General features: G+C 40.5%; 4 protein-coding genes and 2 long non-coding RNA genes across 7 annotated transcripts; 3 read left to right on the top strand and 3 right to left on the bottom strand.

Moving 5' to 3' along the window:
- The first annotated feature begins 2,230 nt into the window (after positions 1 to 2,230).
- LOC102710979 lies at positions 2,231 to 6,685 on the top strand. Its single transcript, XM_006654123.3, has 7 exons — positions 2,231 to 2,700; positions 4,253 to 4,301; positions 4,384 to 4,692; positions 5,078 to 5,126; positions 5,210 to 5,304; positions 5,410 to 5,534; positions 6,452 to 6,685. The coding sequence occupies exons 1-7, from the start codon at positions 2,531 to 2,533 to the stop codon at positions 6,504 to 6,506; spliced, it is 852 nt and encodes a 283-aa protein (XP_006654186.1). The 5' UTR covers positions 2,231 to 2,530; the 3' UTR covers positions 6,507 to 6,685.
- On the bottom strand, positions 5,325 to 6,571 carry LOC121054403. Its single transcript, XR_005811785.1, has 2 exons — positions 6,484 to 6,571; positions 5,325 to 5,657 (listed from the first exon to the last, which is right to left on the bottom strand). It is a non-coding gene; the product is annotated as an uncharacterized LOC121054403 (long non-coding RNA).
- A 2,103-nt stretch (positions 6,686 to 8,788) lies between the features above and the next one.
- LOC102711259 lies at positions 8,789 to 13,251 on the bottom strand. 2 transcript variants are annotated; one of them, XM_015837679.2, is made up of 4 exons: positions 12,627 to 13,251; positions 10,435 to 10,527; positions 9,174 to 9,314; positions 8,789 to 9,078 (listed from the first exon to the last, which is right to left on the bottom strand). In XM_015837679.2, the coding sequence occupies exons 1-4, from the start codon at positions 12,685 to 12,687 to the stop codon at positions 8,975 to 8,977; spliced, it is 399 nt and encodes a 132-aa protein (XP_015693165.1). In that variant the 5' UTR covers positions 12,688 to 13,251; the 3' UTR covers positions 8,789 to 8,974. The 2 variants fall into 2 exon arrangements, with proteins under 2 accessions (XP_015693165.1, XP_015693164.1); XM_015837678.2 differs by having other exon boundaries at positions 8,789 to 9,314; positions 12,627 to 13,248.
- A 1,032-nt stretch (positions 13,252 to 14,283) lies between these two features.
- Positions 14,284 to 18,473, top strand: LOC107304156 (protein kish-A-like). Its single transcript, XM_015836935.2, has 5 exons — positions 14,284 to 14,542; positions 14,642 to 14,748; positions 15,509 to 15,543; positions 17,185 to 17,281; positions 18,014 to 18,473. The coding sequence occupies exons 1-5, from the start codon at positions 14,540 to 14,542 to the stop codon at positions 18,015 to 18,017; spliced, it is 246 nt and encodes an 81-aa protein (XP_015692421.1). The 5' UTR covers positions 14,284 to 14,539; the 3' UTR covers positions 18,018 to 18,473.
- Positions 18,474 to 20,173: 1,700 nt separating this feature from the next.
- LOC121054390 lies at positions 20,174 to 23,200 on the top strand. Its single transcript, XR_005811751.1, has 3 exons — positions 20,174 to 20,372; positions 20,458 to 20,523; positions 22,910 to 23,200. It is a non-coding gene; the product is annotated as an uncharacterized LOC121054390 (long non-coding RNA).
- On the bottom strand, positions 20,804 to 25,476 carry LOC102711431 (probable metal-nicotianamine transporter YSL3). The gene is made up of 6 exons (XM_015836946.2): positions 25,140 to 25,476; positions 24,445 to 24,611; positions 24,217 to 24,314; positions 23,988 to 24,122; positions 23,196 to 23,382; positions 20,804 to 22,333 (listed from the first exon to the last, which is right to left on the bottom strand). Exons 1-6 carry the CDS (start codon positions 25,474 to 25,476, stop codon positions 21,206 to 21,208), a joined length of 2,052 nt encoding a protein of 683 aa, XP_015692432.1. The 3' UTR covers positions 20,804 to 21,205.
- Positions 25,477 to 25,914: the final 438 nt, after the last annotated feature.

Raw genomic sequence — 25,914 nt, 5'->3', positions numbered from 1 at the left:
TGTTCGATTTTTTGTCTGTTTGGACCAATCAATTGATTCTTTTTTGTCATAGATGGATAGAACATGGGTACGTGGGAGACAATTCACACCTGCGTATTTTATGTCTAGCTAATATGAAGTCCCTCAAATTTATAGCGTCCTATATTTTGTGTATTTTATGTCTCTACTTTGGTAGCTCATATTAAATCCTTGCAATTTGCAGCTTTCTATGAAAACTATGATGGAAGATCCTGAAGCCAATGGCGATGGACCAAGATCAAGTTCAGAGGTTGTCTCAAAGGTTTTATCTGAAGACATATCCAATTGTACATTTTTAAAGAATGCTGGCATGGAGACAAAAACCAGAAAAACAACATTATCAAGTGAAAAAGCACTCTAGGAAGCACTTGCAGCTGAGAAGCAGAATTCAGCTCTGCTTCGTGAAGAAGTTGATGCACTAAAGAAGAAGGCTGAAATTGCAGATGAAGCCCTGGCTAAGATGAACCAGCAACAGGAAGAGAACAATCTTCTAATTAGGCGAATCCTCAGCCTGACTGTGATGAACTGATCAATGTGATGAACTTCTATCTTTTGTGGTTGCCTTGTGGAATTTTGTGAATAACTGGAAAACTTGTGTGGAGGGTAAGACTTGTGAACTACTCAGTAGGTTTTTGTGGTTGACTGGTTACCTTTCAGTAGGTTTTTATTGGTGGACTGCCTGTTATCTGCTCTCCACTAGTTCTATAAACTTATCTGAACATGATATATACATATATATATATATATATATATATATATATATTAACTTATGTACTGTGTATGATATTCTGCTGCTGTATATATTTCAAGTTATTTCAATGTTGTGTATAAAAAAGAAGATAACACCTGTGACGATTCAATTCATCATAACATTACATATGTTGAAGCCACGTGGCTCAAACCTATGCATCCACGTGTCACCAATTTAGTTGCCCACGTGGCGCAGTAATATGCATCCACGTAGCGCAAAATTCACGCCCACGTGGCAAAACAGAACGTGTCCACGTGGCCCAACAAAAAGTGCCCACATGGCTGAACGGCACATGTACACGTGGCAGAATAAAAGGAGTCCACGTGACGCAACACATGTTGCCACGTGGAGGAATAGTGTGGTGCCACGTGGACCAATCCAATTCAGCCACGTGTTGTAAAAAGAGTATGCTACGTGTCATACAAAGGATCCACGTGTCAAGGCCATGTCACCTATCTACTGTCGGTGGCCAGCTGGAAACCAGTTTTATGATGTCGCTTACAAATGTCTATGACGAATCCTAAACGTCATAGGAGAAGTAGTTCTGTGACAACATGCTCTTCTTCGTCACAATTAAACTTCTGTGACGCGACTTCTAAGACGAAACCATTTTCGTCGTAATTTCGTCACAAAAGTTTATCTGTGACGATTTTTGCATCTACCATGACGATAATAGAATGTCATAGATATTATATTCTCTACTAGTGTTCGGTCTAAAATTTGCACTCCAACAAAGTTGCCAACCGGACCAAATCCTTCCCACTACTTGCCAAATATGGCCAGCTAAAAGAGACTTGCCAACCGTACGCCCCACACATGGACCCAGACATCATTTCCTTCCATCCTCCACGTCCCCCACCCAAGACAGTGGTCACAACCACCGCCGCCGACGCCGGCCAGGGCAACCACTGCCGCCATCGCCGGCCAGGGCAATCGCAGCCGCCGTCGAGACCGTCGCCGCCGTAGCCAGCCAAGACTTCCGCCGCCGAGACCGCAACCGTCGTCCAGATCCGCCGAGCGCCGCCGGCCTCCGCCCGCCCCTCCGCTCGCCGCTCACCGGGGATGACTGCCGCCGCCACCGAGAACCGCTAAGGGGCCACGGGGGAGCGCACGAGCGCCGCGCGCTAGCGGTCGCGCCGTGGTCGTCTTGGTCGCGGAGGCCATCGCTCGTTGCCGCTGCTCGGCGTAGCCCTCCCCGCCGCTATTGCTGCCCAGCCGCTCGGCGCCGCCATTGCTGCCCAGCCGCTCGGCGCCGCCGTCGGCCTCCGCTCGCCCTTGTCGCATCCGCGGCGGTTGTCACTGCCGTTGCCGCCGTTCGCGCGTGGCCGCCGCGCCGCCATCGCCCTCCCCCACGTCGGCCGTTGCCGCTGCTGCGCCTGCCGTCGCCGCTTTCGTCCAACGGGAAAGAGGGAGAGAGTGAGAGAAAGAGGGAGAGATTGAGGAGGAAAATAGTTAGTGAGGTTGACGCGTGGTCAATTATCATGGACTTAAAATGAAAAGGAGAGATGGAGATACTGTTAGAGTAAAAAACGAATTTAACTTACCAAATAAAAATTGAAAGTGACCAGATAAATATTTAGATAGCGAAATTTAGCTATGCAGTTAGAGATGCTACGAGGGAGGGAGGGAGTGCAAACTTTGGTGGAACCCAGAATATCCGACCAGCGTTTTCTCAGCAAAGCAAAGCAGCCAGCGTGAAGCGAAAACCAATCCCCACAGCCCCCCAAGTTTTTGAACTTCTGAACGGTCGGCGGCGGAAGGATGGGGAGGGCCGCCACCTCGGAAGGCGGCGGCGGCGGCGGCCAGCCGCCACTGGGGCTAGGCCCGGTGGAGGTGCAGGCGGCGGCGCCGTCGCTGCGGCGGTCGGAGGTGTTCCACGTCGTCAAGGAGCTCCTCGGCTTCGTCCTCTACATGCACCACCAGATCCCCTCGTAATCCACCCCCCCCCCTCCCCGCCTCTCCGTTTCAATTTCCTCCACCCGAAATGTGCCGGTAAATGGTCGATGTAGGGACGGGTTTAGTGGGTTTCAGTGTGATTTTTAGTCCTGAGCAGCTGATTCGTGTTCTGATTTAGTTTTTCATTGCGACTGAGGCGGCACTGGGCTCTGAATTTACTTAACCTAAGTTATCATGTGTTTGTTAGAGCAACCCTTACTGCTTGTGGATCTGATTAGGGTACGAATTGAGTGGATTTTGAGTTTAGATGAACTAGAATAGTAGCCCTACCTGATGGCTCTAGGCAGGATTGACAATTCCATTGATTGGAAATGGCTCTGAAATTTTTCGTGGTGTTCAGGGCCTTACTGTTGGGATTGAATTGGGCAACTCTCTTAGCGATGAATTAAAAACTAGGTCCAGTTTGGTAATAAGTTGCATGTATTTCCGTTGATTCTTGGAGATGTTTGTTTGGTATGTGGCCTTAGCTTGTTTTTTTTTCTTGTGTTAGTTGATGCGATATTTTAATTTACCTTACTGTAGCATGTCATATACTCCTGGTTCCATGTGTTGGTGCAGGGTGTGATGTTTGTTGGTGCATGCTCGTGTGCTTTTGTTCTTATGGTTTGCACAAATAAAATGGGAAAAATTGTTTTCCCTTGGAGAAATCAAAGTCTATGCATTTGTTTATCGTATAGAACTTTCTGTTGTATGGCTGTTTTTCCACAAAAAAATGCAAAAGGCTCACGTATGTTTGTGCCAACAAGAAGAAAAAGGTAAGAAACCAAAGTAGCAACAAATATATATGCAGAGGTTCAAAAGAACAAACCCCATAAACTTGCTGTATGACTGTTTGGTTTCTGCATGTGTTCTCGCGCTTCCCAATACCTGAGGACATAAACATGTCCAACCTAGTATGTCCAGTACAACAATGATAATGTTGATGCATTGGCGTGTGTCAGCTAAGTGGGGATAATTTTGTGAGGCTTACGTTTGGCACACATATAACATAAAACATTGCTATGCATTGGTGCTGGACTTCTAGGATGCATACATCACTGAAGATGAAACCTTTGAACAAATCTCCTGATACTGTGTTTTTAAAATTTGATCGTTGCACACCTGCACCACAATGGAAAAAAAGTGAACATCACGTAGTCTGGATTATGTTATTATCCATTTTGCAGATTATACTATTTTTTTGGGCGGGGAGCAGATTATACTAAGGCCGCGTTCGGCATGGAGGGTCTTAGTTAACTTATCCTTGGCACGGAAAACATACTAATAGATTAGTACATGATTAATTAATTATTATTTTTTTTAAAAAATATAGAATATATTAATATGATTTTTTAAAACAACTTTCCTATAGAAAACTTTTGCAAAAAATATACCGTTTAGCAGTTCGGAAAGCGTGCGCATAAAAAACAAGAGGATATAAGTTAATTTACAGGGGCATCGAACGTGGCCTAAGTTTAGCCAGTTATTCATGGTTTTATGTAATTATCACATGGATTTGTAGTTTATTTTGATTTTCCATATTTTCAGGGTATTGCAAAATCTTGAAAATGAATTTGCAGGTTTAAAGGAGGAAATGGTAAGTTCAGTACTCAGAAAACATGTTGCCGCTAGCATCTGTTTCTGTAACGAGCCTTTTAATATTTTGTGGGTATTTATAGACAGAGATGGCATTGCCGTCTGCAGAACTGAAACCATCTGATCAGAGAAAGTACAACAGACGAAAAAGGCAGGTTAGACAGAGGATCAAGAAGCAGGAGAAGTTAATGAATGGCCTCTCTAGCTTATGTTCTGCTCTTCAGAAAGCACTTGATGAAGTTCCTAGCATTGAAGGAGTTCTCCTGATCATCGGTGGTAGCCTTGTCAGGCCTTTGTTTGTCTATGACATTACAATTTCTCATGGTAGATTTGATGCTGGAAGTGCCAATGAGCATGGTATAAGCAAGTTAGCGCAGTCTGTTTCTCGAAAGGTGAGCTACGTTCTTGCTTAATACTCTGTGAATAATGTTTCCCCTTAGATCCTAGGGACTAGGGTGACTCCATATATTTAGAGATTTGTATTTTAGTTGAAGTACCATCCAGTTGAGATATGAATGTTGATGAAATTCATAATGTAGTAACCTTTGGTACCTACTTTAGACAGCAATATGGCAAAAGCGTATCTGAAATGTTCTAGTGTTGTACTTTTGCTCTGCTGTTGGCATTTTGTCATATAACCAAGCAGTGTAAGGAGAATCTTGCTATGTTTATACCCCCATTGCCAGGCATAATCATAATATTTTTACTTATCACTCTGCTTGCTTTGTCTTCATATGGTCCACTTTGAATAATAGCATGCACATGTATATTAAATAGGCCATCCGTGCTCTTATATCAAGCGGTGCTGGGAGTTTATCTTACACAGGTATCGGTTCTTCTGTATACTATATACTTGATTGGGAATGCCATCATCATTTTTAGCTTAATGATTTCCCTCCAATTTTAAAGGCCCTACCAAGCTGTTTGTTCTGGTCAGATGTCCATTTACATTGAACTTACCACTGGACTTCCTGCCGAAACGTGATTTTCGTTACAGCAAAAAGGTATTGTTCTTTTCCGAAGATTACTTTATGTATTTTTCTCTGCATTCTTTTGCGAAACATCTAATGCCACCTGATTAATACATGAGCCTTATCTTTTGACCACAGGTTATACCCCTCCATATGTGTATAACATGCAATGCAGCAGGCGTTGAAATGGATAATCAACAGATAACATCGATTATTGATGCTTCAAGTTGCAGTTCAGAATCTTCTATTTCTGATGTTATCTGGTAATATTTCTGCTCCTCTATTCACAACTTCCCATGGATCATTGTTTGCTTTCTGGTGCTATTTCTCACCCTCATGTAACGGTAACCAGTCTATATTGTCTTTAAGCAATGTTTCCTGGTGCCCTGCAAGATAAGTGCTCATCATGAGTCCATGTCACCTTATTTTTCTGAAGTTCAGAGCACTGCTGAATTCTACTAGAGGAGAAATTATGATTACGTATGTCCATAATTCCATTAGCAGTATCTTGTTAAACTGCATATGGTCTTGAAGGATAAAAGAAATTTCATTTACCCATCTTTCAATTATTTTCTTTTGTTGGCATGAAGTATTGCAGAGAATTATTTTGACAGAAATCTTGCCCATTTTGGTTTGATAAAATGCACTGATTTCCTTCTCTTTCTTTTCCCCTTAAAAACTACCTGCAAAATAGGATGTCGAGCAAAGAGAGTGCAATGCGTGTTGATGTTTATTGTTCTGTTTTTAAATATTTGGACATGTTTTGCCCGTTTTTCAATTTATCAGGCAGAGCTCCTGCCATTTTAAATTAAAGGGTGACTGCAGATATTTTGTTTCGTACTTCCGTAAATACAGGCAGTTCCAAAAACATCACATCGAATATTTAGATACCTAAATAAAGCATTAAATATATATGAACATTAAAATTAATTACACAGTTATGGAAAAAATCGTGAGACGAATCTTTTGAGCCTAATTAGTACATGATTGGTCATAGTGCTACAGTAACCAACATATGCTAATGATGGATTAATTAGACTCAAAAGATTCGTCTCGTGGTTTTTAGGCGAAATCTAAAATTTGTTTTGTAAGATTACGTTTAACATTTTAAATGTACGACCCTACTTGTCGATACGACCTCAACACAGCCACAGTTAACGGATGTGCATTAATTTTGCAGGTTTCAATGTAAACACACGGTAAGAGGCTTACCTTGCAAGTCATTGGAAGAGTGATCTGCCCGAGCATGTTGAAGCCGTCCAGAAAACAGTGGATGATGTAGCGATATAACTCCTGTTCTGACTTTGTAAATGCAAACCCAAAAGGATCGTAATCTTGTATGTTCTTTCAATTTCTAAGAAAATCCATGTGCTATGAAGTTTAGTTCGCGCCCATTGCCTCACAAAGTAAGAATTCTGCGTGCAAACTGCAGAATATAGAGCAAGAGCATAATTAAAGTGGAACCAGATCGTCTGACGTCGAGAGAACCTGGTCTGTCCGTTCGGTATCATATGAATCAAGCGAGCGAGGTGGGTTAATGGGCTCATGCTGTGCCCAAGACATTAAAATTGTCAGCTGTATTTTTTTCGTTTCTTTTTATGCTTGCAAGTCAAAAATTGAATTTTCAACTAATTTTAGGTTTTTTTCATCGTGGTTTAATTTTTAATCTTGGCTTTTATATCGCTAAAATCACGTATATAATTTAAATTTAAATTATAAAAATAAACAATGATAAAAAAAACTTCAAAATCAACTTTAAATTTAAGTTTTAAACTTTTAAATTTTCGCTTATAAGTATAAGCATAAATGAAAAGATGGGGATTATATATTTAGGTCGTAGCATCCTAGAGTTACATAATTGTGATGGGACCTTTATTAGAAAATATGGATTTAAAAGTTCCTCTAGCCAAGGAAAATCATTCCTCACACGTGAGAAAAAAAAAGTTGGAAACTTCCATATAGATCACCTAGAGCACTATTTAGATTTTGTGGCACACAAATGTGTGCTAGCAGTACTAAGGCCTTTTTTTGGCACACCCCAGGCTCCCAACTCCAAGATAGATTTATCTAGAGATAGGTTTTCTTAGCTCATGAATTTTTTGGATCTGGAGCTGTCTTAAACTAAGGTTATTAGACTGAGACATTTGGTTCATATTTTAGAAAGAAAAACAAGAGAACATAGCCAGTTAAAATGAGAAACACTTGGAGTCTTTAGCATTATAGGTTAATGGGAACTCCTTAATAAACACCAATATGATAACTCTTTTCTTATCAAGCTAAGCTACTTAAATTTAATCTGTATACAATCTATACGTTAGTATTATTTCACTAATAATTAAGAAATTAAAACCATACCAAGGATGTTAAGCTTACCAAAACTGTGAAGGAGGTGGATCCACCATGAGGCTGCAACCTCCCACACACTCGATCCCATAGTGTGGTGTATGTGCGTGTGTTGGGGGATGTTTTGGTGGTTGAATCCCCTCTTAACTGTGATGTGAGATGATAGGCTTGAACCCCATATTTGACTGAAAAATTGTATTAGAAAATTATTACGTTTTCATTAAAATTTATCTAAATAATTATATTTATTGTTGAACCTCAGAGTTGGTAAATCTCTGATTCCATCCTTGATGGTAACAAAAACACACCAAAATAATGAAATTAAAAGATAAAGAAGACAGGATACAATGGGTGCACACAAACAACCAAAGTATTAAATAGGCACAATATTGTATTGTAGCCATAACAACAATAGTAGGGTACACGAATGCAATATTTTCTGCTATTTAACATGGAATATATAAATATAAATTTTAATGTTTGAAATCAGATTTTACTGGTAAATATTGTTTGTCTTGGACATTTTTATATAAAAGTTGAGATATCAATACTAGCTTATCCATCTGAACAATTACAATTTATATAGGAACGCATTCTATATGTATTTAATTTTTTTTGAAATAATACATATTTTTATCTTTTATGTTTGGTTTGGACTTGTATCGCTATTTCATTATTATATTATAAAAGTAATTGACTTAATAATAAAACCAATTTTTAAACCTTTTGTCGTCCGCTATTGGAATATAAGGCATTATATTTGGGCCCCAATATACAGAACCAATCAACTTTCTATTATTTCATTTACATAGCAAAAGAAGTATTTGAAAACTTGAAAAACTTCCTATTACAAAATTTCGTCTGGGATAAAAAAGTTCACTTACAAAGCTTTTTACATGCAACATTTAATAGGAATGTTTCACAATGAATTGAGGGGAGAAAAGTGGACCTATAGTGATGCACAAACCATTCTTCAACAACTCCTAAAAGAGGGAAAAATAATTTCACACCTTGAAAAAAATAAAAAACATTTCATGTCAATATAAACATAACATTGAGTCTTAATAGGGGAGGATGGAAACCAAACCCTTTACCCTATTTTGATGAATAAAAATGTTAAAAAAATGTTTTTCTTATGCAAAACACACCGTATCCATATAAATATAACTGGAGTCTTAAGGGCATGCAAACTGTGGTGACCTGGTCAGCTAAGGCACGTCGGAGATTCCCCTCTAGCTTGGACCAACTCGTGTTCTTACAAAGCTACTCGTGCCCTCTACAAGGCACACTTGCCTTGTCAGGCTTTTTTTAGAGCATATAGTGAGGTGAGGGGAGAAGCACCTATCATGCACGCTGCGGATTAAAAAGACCAAGGTTGTCGATCTCCATCCGCACCGTTCCATCCACCCCGATCTGTGTCACCTCTGCTCCGATTTGCGTCATTGATAGAATGTGAGGGTGCACCTGAAATAAACAGGAATCCCACAAGCCACAACTGCCCAGGATGCAGTTGCGCACAGAAAAGGTATAAAAGCACAAGCTCAGCGAATTATACTTACTTATCAGCGAAAATATGACACGTTGGCCTAGCTTTTCAAAAAGACAACCAGACAGCAAGCAGAAGACCCAACAACACCACAGGCAAGCTCGAGCGAAGGAAGCGACCCTAACACGAACAACCTTGACGACGACCTGCTTTTCTGAACCACATTTTATGCAAGGGGTGAGTACAAGAGTACTCGGCAAGCCATAACCATAAATAAACAAATATATAACATGCAAGGAGTACAAAGGTATAGGGTTCATCAAAAGGGTTTTGATAACAATCCTATCATGAATAGTTTTGCCCTACTTTCATAAATATTTTGTTCATAAAAGGTATAAAAACGATATTTTAAAACAATAGCAATATTAAATCACTGTTATTCTCAACATTATCAAATCCACATTTTAATTATAAAAGAGTACTCATACCATGAGAATAGGAATCACCCTATGACGTATCTCCATTAACCGGGAGCACGGCGTATTCGAATACTGTACGACTCTGCAGTGTCTGCCCAGCTTTACCCGCACGATATCTATAGTTTGCAAGGCTGTAAATAACATAATGTAATACTGCCCCGAGCTCATCTAAGATCCACCTAGCGGGTTAAAGGATTTTGTGGCCGTTGGCCCCGTCCCGAACGTAGAGGGGGTGTGTTCCAACCCGCCACAACTTCCACCCACTATTGAGCATCTCAGAGGCACATCAGCTCCTCCTGACCTCTTTTGGGTATACACAGTACCCTGGGTACACACAGCACCCTGACTCATACAATTCTCACCAACACTCAGTGGCCAGTACACACCTAAGGCCGATATTGCCATATATACAGATAGGCTGTAGATCATCAATCCACTGGAGCAGCATACGCTAAGTTCGAATATCTCGATCATGCGGATGGACGCAATTACATCGCTTCACATGGCATAAGAAAATTATTCAAAACATCATTTTTACCCAGACTTAATCTCCATAGCACTCCAAACGAGGGATTCATATCAAAACACATTTTATACGGGGTTTTGGAGGTATTACCCACTATAATATTAATCTGATGTAGTATACAACCTATACCTAGGTCATCAGGGACACGATATGATAGTTTATGGTATTGGCAACGATAGTAAATTAATTATAGGGCAATAACTCATATAACAAGATTATTTGAAAATAATGGTACGCCAAAATAACTTTGAAAGTAAATAATGCATAAAATAACTAAGTGGTTCTCTACTTAGGTTCTCAAGTTGATCAAGGATAGAGTAATGGCTTGCCTTGCAACATGTGGTTTTCTAGGAGCTTCAACGTAGCCGTCTGGATCCACGTCAGCTCCTGTGGTGGCTTGATAGACCTTTCTTTTACACGATCTAGCGCACACACACAAGAACCAACAATAAACAAAACCATAAAACTAACAGCTATAAATAAACAATAAAATAGCAACAAAAGTTGGAGCTAGACAGAGATAATAGCTGAATGGGTGATTGAAGGAATTTGGAAGGTTTTTAGACTGATCTGGGATTAGGATCATGATTGCATATCTAGACAGTTATGATCTAGAATCAGAATGGTGTATAATAAAGATCGAAAGTAGGAGATATCAAAAGATTGTGACATGATTTTATGTGGCTTCGCATAACGCGAGATTGATTTAAATACCACATAATAAAGATCAAGGATAACTCGAGGTATGATTCGGATAAAACGGAAAATACATGTAGATAGTGGTTGATTGAAATGAAGATGATAGATTAAACTGTGTATATGGAAGAGGCTATATGTTAATGTGTCGAAAGAGAAGACGATGAGTCAAACGAGGTTATTTAGTAATAAACTTGGATTCAGGAGGATGACAACAATTGGGTTAATATATGAGCTATAATTACATGGTCGTACGACAGTTTGAAGCAGTGGTTCAAGAGATATTATGGTAAATTGAAGGATAGATGGAATTAAATGGGCTTTAACTATTTCAAAGAATAAGATTACAATTGGAGATTCAAATAGATATGGTTTAGGGCTTACAGTAGAAGACGATAATAGTGGAAGCTAGAGTTATGGGGGTGCGATGGTTATGCTATGATCCTATGTGGTCTTATAAGATGAGTGTATATATGAAACAACGAGCAACCTTGGGATTTAACTTAAGATATTGTCATGGACATGGGAGTTGGTATAGATAAAGCAATATAAATGAGTTTATGGTCAGTGATTGGTCACACATGATTAGATTAGGAATGAGAGTAACCGATTGAATTCTATACGCATTTAAGATTTAATTATGCGTATCGAAAAAGGGATGTAAGGATCAGGTATAGATAGCTTAAATCAAGGGGATGGCTAGATAGTGATGGTAGATCACTGAGTTATTGAATTAAATCAATAACTTGAATTGTATATGGTTTAACGTATAAGAATAAAAGAAATTAGGGATTAAATAAGGTCAGGTCGAAAGAAACAATATGAAATCGACGTTTCAAACATCGTCGATATATTAGGATAGACTTCGGATTTGACTGCATAATTATTTAGTGTACCGGAGTGGCTAACCAAATAATAATACCTGGAATCAAAGGTCAAGTTGATATTTGAGTGGTTTCGCCGGTATTAATGAATAGCAAACCATAGGAGCAAAATTAAGGTTACGACTTCGGAGTCTCGGATGGTGATGAAAGTGGTTTCATTGGACTCGAAATAATTCAAAGTGTCTAGAATAGGTCTTGAATTTGGAATCGAAGGTCAAACGGATGGTCAAATTGATTTAAAGGGCAAAGGGGAACTTTGGAATTATTTTCGAGTAGGAAAATCTCTATTTTCTCTCTCTTCTCTTTCTTCTTCCTTCCTTTCTCGTTCGTTCTTTCTCTCTTTCTTTCTTTCTTGTGCTCTCTCTTTCACAGGAGGCCGACGGTGAGGGTCGCAGGCGAGGGGAAGGCCGGCTCCGGCCGGGGATGGCTGTGCAGGCGGCGGGAGACCGAGGGGGATCGGTTCCCCTCGGTGGTGGCGGCCGGGAGGCAGCCGTCAGGGCTGGCGACGGCAGCCTGTAGCAGGCGGCGGTGGTACATGGCGCGGCGGCGCTCCGGCGAACCCAGGCGAGGCGCAGCGGCCAGAGAGGTAAAGGGGATGGCGGCGGAGGTAGCCGCGCAGGTGGCTGAGCGCGGGACGGCGCAGGGTGGCATGGCGCCGTGCAGCCGGTGGTGGTAGAACAGGGGAACGCCGGCAGCGACTCCGGCGAAGCTCCGGCGAGGGCACGATCGTGGGGAAGTTCAGGTGGAGGGCAGAGACCGTGGTGGCGCCGGGATTGGGCGCGGGAAGGCGCGAGGCAGCAGGGCGCCGGTCGACCGACGGCGACAAAACAGGGCAGCACCGGTCAGCAGCGCGGGAGGTGAACTCGGTGAAATTCCGGTGACGATTTCAACATGGGATGAGAGGGGAAATATTGGAAAGGAGGTATAGGTTCCATTTTTACCTTTAATTTTGGGAGGGAAGCTATGGTGGTGACCAATTTTGCGATGGAGCACCGGCGACATAAACCCTTGCTGTAGTCCGGCCGGGCTTGGAGGCAGCAATTCTGATAGTGACTGACTTTACAGCTTCAAGGAAATAAAGGAGGGGACTGCAACGACCTTCTTCATGGTCAGCGGCAGCAATACCGGCGACGACTCGGCCGGCAATAGTGAACAGATCGGGAGCAACGAGCTGTGCTCAACGTTGGCTTGCTTCTTCTCTCTTTTGTGCAAAACAGTGACGAGATGACAAACAGAAGGAATTTATAGGAAGAGGAAAGGCGGTGCAGCGAGGCGGTGGAAGGCAGCGGCAAGATGATATGCATCGTATAAAAGGGAGGAGTTTAAAATGGCGACGGCAATAACGTCGGTTGCGCTAGTGGCTGGCCGAACGAAGGAAATCTGAAACAGTGGAGAGAGGATGAGCATGATGACGACGACGTCGGCGTTATCGGTTGTGGCGCCGACCAGAGGCTTCGTTGAAGTTGGGATCGGTGGAGGCATTGGGCCGACCTGGGCTGAATGGGTTTTGGGCCGAGGGAAAGAATAATAAAAAGGTAAATACGGAGATTTCGGTATTTGGATAAAACTAGTATAATTAGAGATTCAGTATGAAGGTTGGATAGAAATCGGATGAAACGAAATTAAATAAATGTAATTGGAATTTCTGGATATCGAATGACTTCGAATAAAGATATTTATGAACACCAGAATTTTGTGGCATGAACTTGACAAGCGGATACTGGCTAAAGAAAATAAATTGATATTGATCTGTAGGATAAATTGTGGGAATTGGGTAATTGTTAATTACAGATGAATTTGAATTGATGACGGAGATTTAGGTGGATTGCGACGAAAGGAAAGGATAAAAGAAATGGAATGAGTTTTAAGAGCTCCAACTTGACTAAAACAAAGAAAAACAACTTAAAATATTTTCATAAAAATTTTACCCTAAAATTTCGAGGATGTTACATAGAAGGAGACGAGGGATCGACAAATGGGAGAAGGACCAAAGAGACCGCCTTAACGGTCTAGTTGCGGTCCTCTCTCCTTGCTCGCTCGTTGGAGACGCTTGCTGTAGCTGCGAGGGAGCGGCAACAACAGATCTGGACATGCCAAAGGAGTGGACGATGGCACTAGTGAGGAGAGATGGGAGCTGACGATGGTAGGACAACGAGGCAAGGGGAAGTGGAACCAGTGAGAGGAGAGTGCACCTGGGAGCGCCTAACGCCAAACTTCGCCACTGAAACGCGCGCACCGAGCTCTGCCACCATGACTCACTGTTCCAAGAGCTCCGCTACGAGGACTCACGGAAGAGAGCAAAGAAATGAGAGGCATCAGAGAGACCAAGATAGATGAGGCATGGAAATGATTAAAAAAAAGTTCTGTAGAACCCACTTAAAGAACCCTGCACTATGAGAGAGTATTCTATGCATTATTTCGTTCTACATGCTATGCTATTTTTACGTGAGACCACTCCATTAAAGAGCTTGCATAATGCATATCTTAATAGGAATGAAAAATCAAATCTTTTATAGTATTGGCATCGTCGCGAATATAAAAGAAGCCTTTTCTTAATCCAAAATTAATTTTTAGGGTCGACTGAATTTGTTATTTTGAGTTAGCATATCATTTGCACTTGACATTTCTTGATCTAGAAGTTTTTGCCCTAATTTCAATCGAACCCTATTATTTCCCCTTTTCGTTTGTCTGTTGAGCACGTCATAGGAGCGTTTTACCCTGCGCGACCGGCTCCCCCTCCCGGCGACGGCGACCCCCTCCGCCGCGCTATACTTTGGGTCTTTCAAACCCGATCTGCAGCTCAGCTCAGCTCAGCTCGTGACCACCGCCGGAAGCCGGGAAGGCGGCGAGCGCCATGGTGAGATCCCCGGACACCCACTTCCTCCTCTTTCTTTCCGTTCATCCGCGTGAATGGATTCGATGGATCTGGCGACCTAATTCGTGTTTCTTGTTTCAGTCGGCGCTGTTCAACTTCAATTCGTTCCTGACCGTGGTGCTGCTGGTGATCTGCACCTGCACCTACATCAAGATCCAGTTCCCCGCCATCCTCAACGATCGCACCGGGTAATTCTTCTTGTCGAATGCATCGTCGGGAAGAAAAAAAAGATTAGAATATTCAATCAAAGCGCAAATTCTTTCACCCTACTGCAGATCTTATGCTGCTCTCTAGATTTTGTAAGCGAAATACACTGGTCCGGCGCGCGCACCCTTACGTGAGCAATTTGCAGTTCTTTTTGGTCATAGAGGCAACTAAATCTAACAGTAAAAGCTAAAAGAAATCGCCTGGACGAACAAAGCTCTATCTTTAATGTGGAATTTGGGTCTCGGAGGTATTTGTATTCACATGCCATTGTCTTGTGTTCTGATAAAGAAGCTAATTGTGGATGAATTAGAGAACAAGTTCGTACTTGACCTTGAGGTTGTGTCCTTTTCTCTACCACCTATACCTGATTGAATTATTTGTACATGAATAATTTTGGAAAGCAGAGTGTCGTAGCTTTGTTTACTCCACCTTGATTTGGGCATGATTCATTTATTCAAGATATCTGTCTAATCATGCACTTTTACTGAAGTTCACATTGATTTACCAACTTGCATGTTATGCTAACAATGAGTACTGTTTCTGTGAAACACTTGCAGTTGTGTACAGTTAGTCCTTACAATTTCTTAGATTTTAGAAGGCCAAATGACGAATGGATCCTGTAATCCCATTACTTTTCAGAAAAGTAGAACTGTGGAAGAATGTCAATTACTTTCTATTTGAAGCTGCAGATATTATTACATTTTCTCATATATTCATTTTTGCACTTGAATTTCTTGACAGATTCCGTGGCTTCTTTTGGAAAGCAGCCAGAATAGGTATGATTCATTTCTTCCCAACTTGTTTCCATATTGCTTAAATCTCCTCAATGTGACTGTCCTTTCATTGTTTCACTTTGTGCTGTTGAGCACTGTTTTTTTTTGTTACAGTCCCTCCAGTTCCATAGTACTTATCGTTTTGGACAAGGACACAGTATGCAAAAAAAACCACTTTGACCACTATTTTCTATTGTAATATGTATAAAAATATCAATATACATAGGATTTTATTGAAGCATGTTTCAAGGTTAATCTATACATATAGTCTCCAAGTTTCTAAAGTAAATATTTTTAAAAATTTTAACAATATTTATAGTCAAAGTTCCAAAAGTTTGATCTTAGCCTTGTCTAAAATGACAGGTATTATGAAACTGAAGGGAGTAATACTTTTCTGTTATCATTTTCTATTTACAAAATATTTCAAAACATATTTTGTAAAAAATATCAACTATTTTGACTGTTTTAGGATAATGTTCATATATACATCATGTTCATTTGTCCTGTCAGATTCTTTGTATTTGACTAATGAGGGGAAAAAATCCCTCCTGATATTTTTGTCCATCTCTTCAATGGATAAAACAATAAATATATTTTTAACCAGGTAGTCAAAGTTTTGTTTCACTAGATTCACTATGTACTAAAATATTTGACAAAAAAGGGCCTTGTTTACACATATATATGGTAGCTATCACTGCTTTATTGCCATGGTCCTCATGGTCAATTCGAGTGGTAGTCTCTCTGTTGAGGCTCAAAATGTCAACTTTAATCTTTGAGAGCATTGTGGGCTAATGTACACTCCATCTTACTGAGAATAAATGCATTCCTAGTATCCTAAGGGGAAAAGACAAAATAAATGCATTCCTAGCATCATAACATTTTTGATGTGTGGAGTGAAGGTAGGTAAGACCGTAAGAGGGTATAAATAAACTTATCTCTAGAAATCATCTAATTTTGGGATGGAGACTATGAATGGGAATAGCGAGAAGTCACTAAACATGTAGTGTTTCTTGCTTCATTCTTAGTTTATGGAAGGTGCCCATAAGCTTTGATATAACGCTACAAATATGCTGGCCATCAACCACAAGTTGTGAACCAAAGATTTGCATTGCACTAAATATTCTTCTTTTCTGCAATTCCTTTTCTTCTCTATCAATTTTTCAACCCATGCATTTCACAAAAAGAAAAAAATTCAATCAATGTAACTTTAGGTCAAAGTAAAGGGCTTCATTGAAGAAAAGGTATCTAAAGTGTGGCTACTTTCCTTTGAGAGGAGATACTGTATCTGCTTTGTGTTTCTACAGTTTAACCTATGCGAGACTTTCATTAGAAATTGTCTCAGTTCCTATCAGATTTTGTATAGGTTTCTGGTTATTTTTCTTGAGCGGTTAATTTCCTATAATCCTATTTTCTTTGAACTTTATATGGCCTGGACAAATGAACTATGTAATTCTATTAAGACTAAAAATTGGTTAGCAAGAATCAACTATAGCTTATTAACTGCAGTTAAGTATGTATTAATCCCATTGTCATTGGGAATTGAAGTACAACTAGTAAATGCTGTGATATTTCTGATCTGGATCCTGGTCAATTGGGTCCTCAAGTCTCAACTGCATGTATGTAAAAATGATTGTCCATTTTTAGTGCAAGGTGATGGTTATGTGCTGGGGACAGCGCCAGGCCAAGTAAAGCACCATGGCAGATCTGGCTCTCTACACCATGTTGCTACTCTAGGTCTCAGGTCATTTAATTGAAAAAACAGTTCTCTAATTAGTAGGTTGCATGAACATATATGATAATTTGGTAGTTACTTATGTTAGCTACTCCCTCCAGTCATAATTTTTTGGTGTTTAGGACATGATTTAGTCACACTTTGACCACCAATAATTTCTCAATTGTTTAGTTTAAAAACAAAACAAAAAAAAGTATTGGCAGATTTGTCTCAAAGATACTATCATAATATCATAAACTTATAAGAATTTATAAACTTATTGTAATATAAAATTGATGGTTGAAATATTAAAACTTTGACCAGATCTAATCCTAAATGCCTTCCTGCTATCTAGTAAGTTTCTTCGGTGATAAGCTACCATTTTTATGTCTCCCTGCTATCTATTAAGTGGAAAGAATTAAATCCAAAGAGTATTAGTTTACACATCTCTCCATCTATTTTCTCGGTCTTGAATCTTTCTCATTGTCATAATTGGGCAAGATCTCTCCACTGGTGGATGACTATGGTGTGTGCCGCCCTTTCTCTTAGCCGGCCTGTCCAGCTGCACAGCATTTTGCTGAACACAATATTTAGGGCGATTGTTTTGTTTGATGTTCATTGATGTCTAAAATAACATATTGTTAACTACTTAACAGTGTCTTATAATGTCGCTAAATAACATATTGTTATATATATCGTATAATGCATCACTTGGTTCACTAAACATTTGGAATTCAATTTTTGTGGTTTTTTCTTTATCAGGTGAGCGCCTGAGCCCTTGGGTAGCTTTTGGGTGCTTAGCCATGGGGATATCCACTATCTTCTTCTAAGGCCTTCCTGATTTTAACCCAGGCTTCTGAAGAATTGGGAGGAACAGCGTGATATTGTTGCACTGTTTGCAAGAACCATTTTTGCTCCAATTTTACTGGGATGTGGATGTACTAGGTCAGGCAAGTGCCGCTTGTTTAATATCAGGTTGATGCCCTGTGTGCAAAGCAGAAATGATGCTATGGTGGTTATGATGCGTGTTGAAATTCGCTTATGTATTCTAGTGTCATTTAGATTCAGGAACTACTAGTGGTATATGGATGTGCCAGTTTACTGTACTGTCAGCCTAACCGAACATTTCTATGCTTGTAATTCGTCACGTTCAGTTATATTCCCTTCGCTCCAAAAAGAATCCGTACATATCTACGGGTCTATTTTAGGAGAGTTTCAAAAAGGTTCTGGGAAGCCGCCGATGAGAAGACAGTTTGTCAGAATCTAGAAAAAGGGCTCAGATGCTCACCTGATAATGAAAAACAACAAAAATGAATTCCAAATGCTCAGCGAACAAAACTGTTGAAAAACCTTCTAACGTCTAGAGGTTCTACGAGAATCTGCAGGTCACAGAAACTGTTCTAAACAGGCACTATGAATTCTTTCTGATCAAATGCTGGGGCTATTTGATCAGAATCCGACCGATCGTATTCATTCGGTCACTGTAAAGCCGTTCACTGATAATCCAGGATTATCGTCTGCTGTTCCGTTCACTGATAAAATGGATTATCGTCTGCTGTTTTTTCTGTTCTGGTGCAGTCCCATTACAAACTGCAGTGGTCCTAACCCGTTTCAGACTCATTTGGAACAAGGTGATTTTGTAGGATTTTCAAAGAATCCAAATAACATAGGAACTTTTCCTACATAGTCAAGTCCTTTGTATTGTAGGATTGGGCTAGCAAATCTCCTTTAGTGGTTGTTCAGATGGGACTAAACTTTTTAGCTGCACGTTACATCGGATGTTTGACACTAATTTGAAGTATTAAACATAGACTAATAAAAAACTAATTTCATAAATAAGAGCTAATCCACGAGACGAATTTTTAAGCTTAATTAATTCATAATTAACAAATGTTTACTGTAGCATCATATAGGTTAATCATGAATTAATTAGTCTCATTACATTCGTCTCGCGAATTAGTCTAAGATTATGGATGTGTTTTATTAATAGTCTATATTTACTATTTAGAATAAGTGTTCAAACATTCGATGTGACTAGCGACTAAAGTTTAATCCCTTGAAACAAACAGAACCAGCCCTCTCCACTTTTTGGAGGATTTGAAACCTAATGTGTTTGAGAAGTAACTCTTCATCTTGTCTCTCAACTCCATTCTAATAATTTTTTTCTCAAAAATTTCCGCAAGTTCTCAAGTTTACTGTGGGATATCTAAACTATATGTTTGATTACTGAGAATTACTACAGAGCGAAAATATTAATCGATATTTTCAATTCCCATAGGACTGCATATGTCATGATTTCTTTTTGTGAGCTAAGTTAGTTTCTTATGGTGGAACCAATTCACCGGTTTTGAGTCGCTGACTTAAACAAGGATGCATTTATTGCTAATAGTTCTTCCAATACTAGGCAAAGCATCTGATCGGATGTACATGCGTGGGTGAGTTCTCGTTTACGTATATTGTCGTCTACGTTTGTAACTTATTTGAAAAAAATAATGACATTCAAATTCTTGCGTTTCTTCCTGTTGAGTAGAATCGGTTTTCTCTTCATATGTTATCAATTTTATACTACTATAAAAGAGAGAGCAGTGGTGGTGACGGTGAATTTGCCACCTACTCTACCACCAATTCCCTCCTATTTTTTGAAAGAAAAAATAACATAGACATATATATCAAATCATTTTATTAACTCTATTTTAATAACATACTAATAATATTTTTAATAAAATTCCGTTATAACACGTTGGCAATATGCTAGTATTTTAAAAAAACTGTAATACATTGACCTACACAAAGAGGATTTCTCTAACATGAAATGCCACGTGACATGATCACTCGTCCAGGACAGCTATGGGCAGGCCCACTGATGCGTTGGGCCCCAACGATATCTGCAAGGGGTTAAAATGGGCCTTGATAGCGTGGTTTTGGTTACAAATGGGCCTGAAAATGGATTCAGCCCATGTTACGTTCGTTGGATTCCACGGCGGCTTCCTCCCATTCTCGATCATCCCCTCCCCTCGCCGGCGCGCCGTCTCCTCCTCCATGGCGACGCCGACGCCGTCCAGGTTGTTCGATGGCTCCCTCCCCTCCACACGCCCCCCAGCATCAGGCGCCACCGGACATGGTGAGAGGCTCGCCTCGCCTCGCCTCGCCGCCAAAAAGTCCTCACCTTGACATCTCATCTGACTCCTGCTATCTATCACCTGCAGGGAGCAGGAGCAAGGTGGTGTCGCGTCGCTCCCGGATCGGAGAGCATGCTGCCCCCTCGGTTGCTGGTGAGTCCCCATTGCCTCCTTCCTCGTTCCCTTCCCTCTGCCAGAGAAGTAGCACTCGAGCTCCATGGATTCGCATCCCCAATGGCTAAACTGAAAACAGCTGACTATGATTTGATCGATAGACCAATGGTTATCTAAGATGATTGTAACCTACTTGCTGGTCTAGCGCTTGTTCTGTGACAAACTATTTTCGGTCTCACTCGAATACTACATGTTATACTTACTTATTCTCGGTTGCTCCATATGTTCTATTTTACAAGATTTCCTGGTCCCGCCTAAATTCATCCATTGATCGGTGTATATGGTTTGTATGTATGTCTAGACTCATTAGTATTTATATGAATCTGGATCAGTGAAATAGAGAGAGTACCTTAATACATGAGAATGCCTTGTTAAGAAAATGGAAGCTAGCTTGTTCGCATGCATCCCGCTTCTATAACAAAAATATCGAGAAAGTCTTGATCTGTATACCACTGCCTCTTGAAATTTTGTGCCTCTTAGATGATAGTGAACTTTTACGGAATGTAATGCTCTTCTAGAACTTTACGCTGTGGCATTTAACTGTATTGTCACCAAGCTTTCTAACATGCCAACTTAAGTTACATGATATGTATAAAATATATGCATCATTTACAATGATCATAGACCACTTTCGGAAAGTAAATCCTTAGTGCATTGCTCATCATGTTCTGGGTTTTCCCAAATTGTTCAAGAATGAGTTCACTGCCACAACCTCTTGGCCACCCGATAGGAACTTCATACACATTGGTGGCTGCACCTTGAACATGTTGAGTAATGCTGACGGCAGTGTGAACAACCCTTCTCCACATATCAAGCCTGCCGCAACGGCCGATGACAGCATCTCTGCTTTTTTGGCATTGATTCTTGTCCAGATAAGCAGCAGCAGGCTCCCCACGCACATGTCGATGGTGAAGTAGGAGCCGGCAAAGAATGGCAGTGCAATTACTGTCATGCTGGGGATGTACCTGTGGACCCTCAACCCCCTCTTTTGTGAGACCAGCACAATGGCATCAATGATGACCGTCACACAGAAGGCGATGACACAGAACTCCACACAGTGCCTCGGCAACTCCTTCACCCCTCCAGTGCCGATCACCCCAATGGCGCGGTACAGACTCGCGAAGGGGCATGGGTAGTTGGACTGCTTTGAACCCACCGGTGCGTCAGGCTTCGCTGTGGACTGGAAGGCAAAGAAGATGCATGGGCTGACAATGGAGCCGATGGCCACACCGAAGAGCTGTCCGGTGACCATTGCACGTGGTGACGTCAGTGTCATGTGGCCTGACTTGAGGTCCTGCATCGCCTGCGATGAGATGTGGAGCGCCGCCATGATCACCCCGCTAGCTAGCAGGCTGGCCACGACTGCTCCAGGCTTGGCGATCCATGCCGCGAAGACAAAGGTTGTGAATTTGGCGTAGGTCGGTGCCACTGACCAGTCGGTTAGCCCTGTCGCATAGGTGTTGCAGAAGCTCACGACTGGGATGGCCATGTAGAGCACGATGACATGGTAGAATTTGATCTGGCTGAACATGGCTGGGATTGCAATCGTGCTGATGGCTGCACAAGTAATATAGGCTGCCACTGGGACAGAGACCGGGATCCGGTTGGCCAAGAACACCTCAATCCTCTTGCGATCATCATAATTGAGGCTTGGGTGTTTCTTGATATAGTTGGATAGTCCTGAATCATGCTCTTTGCTTAATTGGTAGAAGTTAATTGAAGCTGTAGTAATGAGTGTTAGAAAATTTATCATCCCGTCTGTAATGATCAGTGTCACACTGATGAACACCTGTTATATAAGTTTTATACATAGAAAAGAAACTTAGAGGAGCATGTCTCGGTAGCGAAAAACTAACTAGCAAATTGATCATGATACTAATGTAGCTTACGTCATCAAAAGTGCTGCAATGACTATGCACATAATTTCCAGTAGCAATACAAACAGCTCATGGTGAAGGTTAATTTAAAGGCGAAAATGTTGATTGGAATCTCAAAATTCTTACCCATGTGTAATAAATAATTAAAGAAAATATATGCTATGAAGTATGTACTCAGTTTGTTAAAGAATAAATGCAATGCATTCATGTTACATGAAAGTGTATGTAGGCCTTTTCTCCTTTTTTCTCTGCAATGCTGCCAACTTTTGCATTTACCCTGTCTAAGTGATAATACAACACAAAAACCTCAATTTTTGACACAATAGCACTAGTAACTATAACATCTCATCATCATCAACACCAATGTACAGTAGTGTGAACTTTGCATTGATATAAGATTATCTGTAATTTATCCTAGTATGGTACATATGCCTGGTCCAGCTTAAGCAATTACCAAGTTTTCATGTATTTCTTTTTCTTGTTTGCAGGTTTGCAGTAATCAATTCACAGATAGATGTGGAGTGGAAGTGTGGAACCTGCTGTATATTAAAAGAAAGAATAGTTGCACATATCTGAAAGTCATCTTATGATTGTTTTAACTTAATTGGTTATAGGAGTGAGATATTACCATTGTAGGAGATGTTCATATGCATTTTTAGTCCAGTATATAACATAATTGGTGGGAAAATATATCTTTGCATTGATTAGTAGCAGAAAAAGGACTGGGAATTTTAAATGACTCTACAATAATGTGCTTTTTTTTTTCGTACATACCTTATATCCATTTAGTCCATTCAAACTTGTAGGGCTGTCAGTTTGATACCATTGCCCACGTTTAGTTTCAAGGAAAGGATATAGAAATCCCCAAGAGATGATGGCCCCGAAAAGTAATCCAAAATTTACTATATGTGGGCAAATCATTCCAAGACCAATATATGTCGCAGAGAAATCAAAGTAGAACCTGTAAGCATGACATATATATATGTTAGTACTTAAACTGATATGCTTATCCTATAATATATATTTGAACCTGTACACATGCATTTACTGACCAGTGTCAAGTCCTACAAGTCGCATCAATTTGTTGATTCTATAATGCCTAAGATTCCTATGATCCATCGATGAATTCTGGACTGAGTATTTTATTCCCTACCCTCATAGTAAATAAAGCACATTGAGGAATTCAATCTCACCATTTGATAAGACATGTATGGCCTAATTGTCATTACCTATTTTCAAATTTGGTGCCACATCTTTTATGAGCTTGTCAATCTTGGACTTATATATTGTTAAATAATTGTTTATTACGTGTTTATTCTTTTTTGGATACAGATACATGACTTACATTACATACAAATTATTGAGATTATTGTGTAATACACTATTTACATGCAGTTTTCTATAAACCATTCTACATCTTTTGTGTATGATAATATGTTGAAACTCGAACACATTAACTATACACCAACTAAAATGCTGTATTTTTGTGAAGGTGGGGAGGACACAACTGCACCATATGTAACATCATTCTTTAAGAAAGATAGTAAGATACAATATATTTATCACCTGTGTTTGTATAATCCTAGTCCAAATGTTGGGAAGTGTTGAAATCCACAATCGTCGCCTGCAGTATAGAACCATTGGAACATAGACCAAGAAAAACTACCAAAAAATACTTTGAAAATAGTCGCAACCTGCATTCTGGATTACATGCAAATATTAGTGCAAAGATTCATAATATAGTTACATGAAATTCAGTTTGTCAATTTTCACTAAGAAAACAAGAGTTCATTACTTTGCTATGTAAGCTCCTTCCGGAGTATGCAAGCTATTAATAAGCTGAGCTATAACTGTTCCAGTTGGGAATAGTAATTTGTAGTCGATAATCATGACCTGCAGTATAAGGAAACCAACATAGGAGTTATGTTTAAGGATGAAATAATGCAAAACGATCGTCGAAATACTAAGTTCAAACTTCTAAAATTACAAATATAACTACGTCCATTAGTGAAAGAACAATCACCTGATTAAATGGCACATTCGATAAAACTCCTGTCATACCAATAAGGAATAGGTATACTATCCATTTTCCAGTTGGTACATGGTCAATAGTATCTCTTGGATCTGGATCATCAGTAAGTGATCTGGCCACCGTAGAAGTCATTCCAACGATATTGGTTGCAAAACCACCTAAATAGTGGTAACAAGAAAAATAGGCCAGTTAACTACAAAAGAGATGCAAAATGTAAAAAAACCTGGCTACAAATTGTGTCAATGTCTTTTTTCAAAAATTATTCCATTGTGCCCTTAAATACCTGACTTGTCCAGAAAATTAGTAATTACAGTTCTTGTTTCACACCTGAAAAAGCTACAACTCGTTGAAGAATAGCATTAAAGAAACCTACTATTTTATCACTTCCCTAGTTTAGTTGTCTGATAACCTGCAAGATGAGGTGATCTATATGGGGTTCCATGCTCAATTGCTCATGTGCTAGTCTTATGTGCCCTTTGAGTTGTGTGTGAGGGAGAGCCATGTGAGGCTGATGTGAGGGTCTGTCTATCTTTTTTTTATTCATTCCTTATAAGTAGTAGCTTTGTGTGCTATGTTAAACAAAAGTTATTGCCTTTTCCATCTAAAATAACATGTAGACTATAATAGTAGAAAGTTATATATTTGCAATATTTTTCCCAGGCATATAATGCTCATGCTTTGCTTACTTGTGAGGGTCAGGTTAAGGCAGGTGATGACGCAAGTGAGGAGGAACATGTTCTCCTGGCGTGTGAAGGGCAGCACGGCGAAGCCGCAGCTCTGCAGCAGCCTGACGAGCCACTTGAGGAGGAAGAAGCTGAGGATGCTCGCGGGCATGTTGAGCGCCGGCACGATCCCGGCCGTCATCTGGATCCTCATGCCGACGAAGCAGACGACGACGCTGAGCACCACCGAGACGGCCATGGACCGCGGCGTCACCACATCCCTGAACCCTGGCAATGGCTGCTTGTCGAACACTGCCTCCACCGACGTCGCTGACCTGGCATCGCCGATCGTCGCATCCATGGCCGGCCGGCCGATCAAGCTCCAGGTGAGGGGGGTTTTTGGGTAGTGTCCGGATGGCACAATTGGGAGGCATGCATCAGTTTTTTTGTCTGAATTGGGAGGTGGTGAGGAAATATAGTGTCGGCATGGAGCAAAAATAGCGCGTGTTGTGGAACCAATGTCGCTGATTCTGTTCCTTGTTTTCTATATATTGATGAAACGGATGTTGTTTGGGGGTTACACAGTACCGAATGCTTGCAAGTTGAGCACGGTTGCCATGGAATGGCAATGGACATGGTCGCAGCATCGGTGTCTACCGAATGCATTAACTAGTGTACAGAAAAACACAAACGGCCAGCCAACATGGATCGAACTTCAAATAGAAATTTGCAGAATATGCTAGTGCATTACTTTAAGACAAGATCACTCATGTCCGATTTGAAATGATTGGAAGATGGC

The sequence above is a fragment of the Oryza brachyantha genome, chromosome 5 (genome assembly GCF_000231095.2).
Source record: "Oryza brachyantha chromosome 5, ObraRS2, whole genome shotgun sequence".
Taxonomy (NCBI): domain Eukaryota; kingdom Viridiplantae; phylum Streptophyta; class Magnoliopsida; order Poales; family Poaceae; genus Oryza; species Oryza brachyantha.
This window is presented reverse-complemented; position numbering and strand designations above follow the sequence as displayed.

What these genes read in the sequence shown, in the direction of transcription:
- LOC102710979 (XM_006654123.3), top strand. Translation starts at nt 2,531, where the DNA reads ATGGGGAGGGCCGCCACCTCGGAAGGCGGCGGCGGCGGCGGCCAGCCG. An exon ending in CGCAGTCTGTTTCTCGAAAG is followed by an intron (nt 4,693 to 5,077) that starts GTGAGCTACGTT and finishes TATATTAAATAG; the next exon opens with GCCATCCGTGCTCTTATATC. An exon ending in TGGGAGTTTATCTTACACAG is followed by an intron (nt 5,127 to 5,209) that starts GTATCGGTTCTT and finishes CCAATTTTAAAG; the next exon opens with GCCCTACCAAGCTGTTTGTT.
- LOC102711259 (XM_015837678.2), bottom strand. Translation starts at nt 12,687, where the DNA reads ATGTCGCCGGTGCTCCATCGCAAAATTGGTCACCACCATAGCTTCCCT. An exon ending in CTTCCCTCCCAAAATTAAAG is followed by an intron (nt 10,528 to 12,626) that starts GTAAAAATGGAA and finishes TGTGTGCGCTAG; the next exon opens with ATCGTGTAAAAGAAAGGTCT. An exon ending in AGAAAACCACATGTTGCAAG is followed by an intron (nt 9,315 to 10,434) that starts GCAAGCCATTAC and finishes AATGTGGTTCAG; the next exon opens with AAAAGCAGGTCGTCGTCAAG.
- LOC107304156 (XM_015836935.2), top strand. An exon ending in ATCCTCAACGATCGCACCGG is followed by an intron (nt 14,749 to 15,508) that starts GTAATTCTTCTT and finishes ATTTCTTGACAG; the next exon opens with ATTCCGTGGCTTCTTTTGGA. An exon ending in TTGGAAAGCAGCCAGAATAG is followed by an intron (nt 15,544 to 17,184) that starts GTATGATTCATT and finishes GTCCATTTTTAG; the next exon opens with TGCAAGGTGATGGTTATGTG.
- LOC102711431 (XM_015836946.2), bottom strand. Translation starts at nt 25,476, where the DNA reads ATGGATGCGACGATCGGCGATGCCAGGTCAGCGACGTCGGTGGAGGCA. An exon ending in CGAATGTGCCATTTAATCAG is followed by an intron (nt 24,315 to 24,444) that starts GTGATTGTTCTT and finishes CTTATACTGCAG; the next exon opens with GTCATGATTATCGACTACAA. An exon ending in GAAGGAGCTTACATAGCAAA is followed by an intron (nt 24,123 to 24,216) that starts GTAATGAACTCT and finishes CATGTAATCCAG; the next exon opens with AATGCAGGTTGCGACTATTT.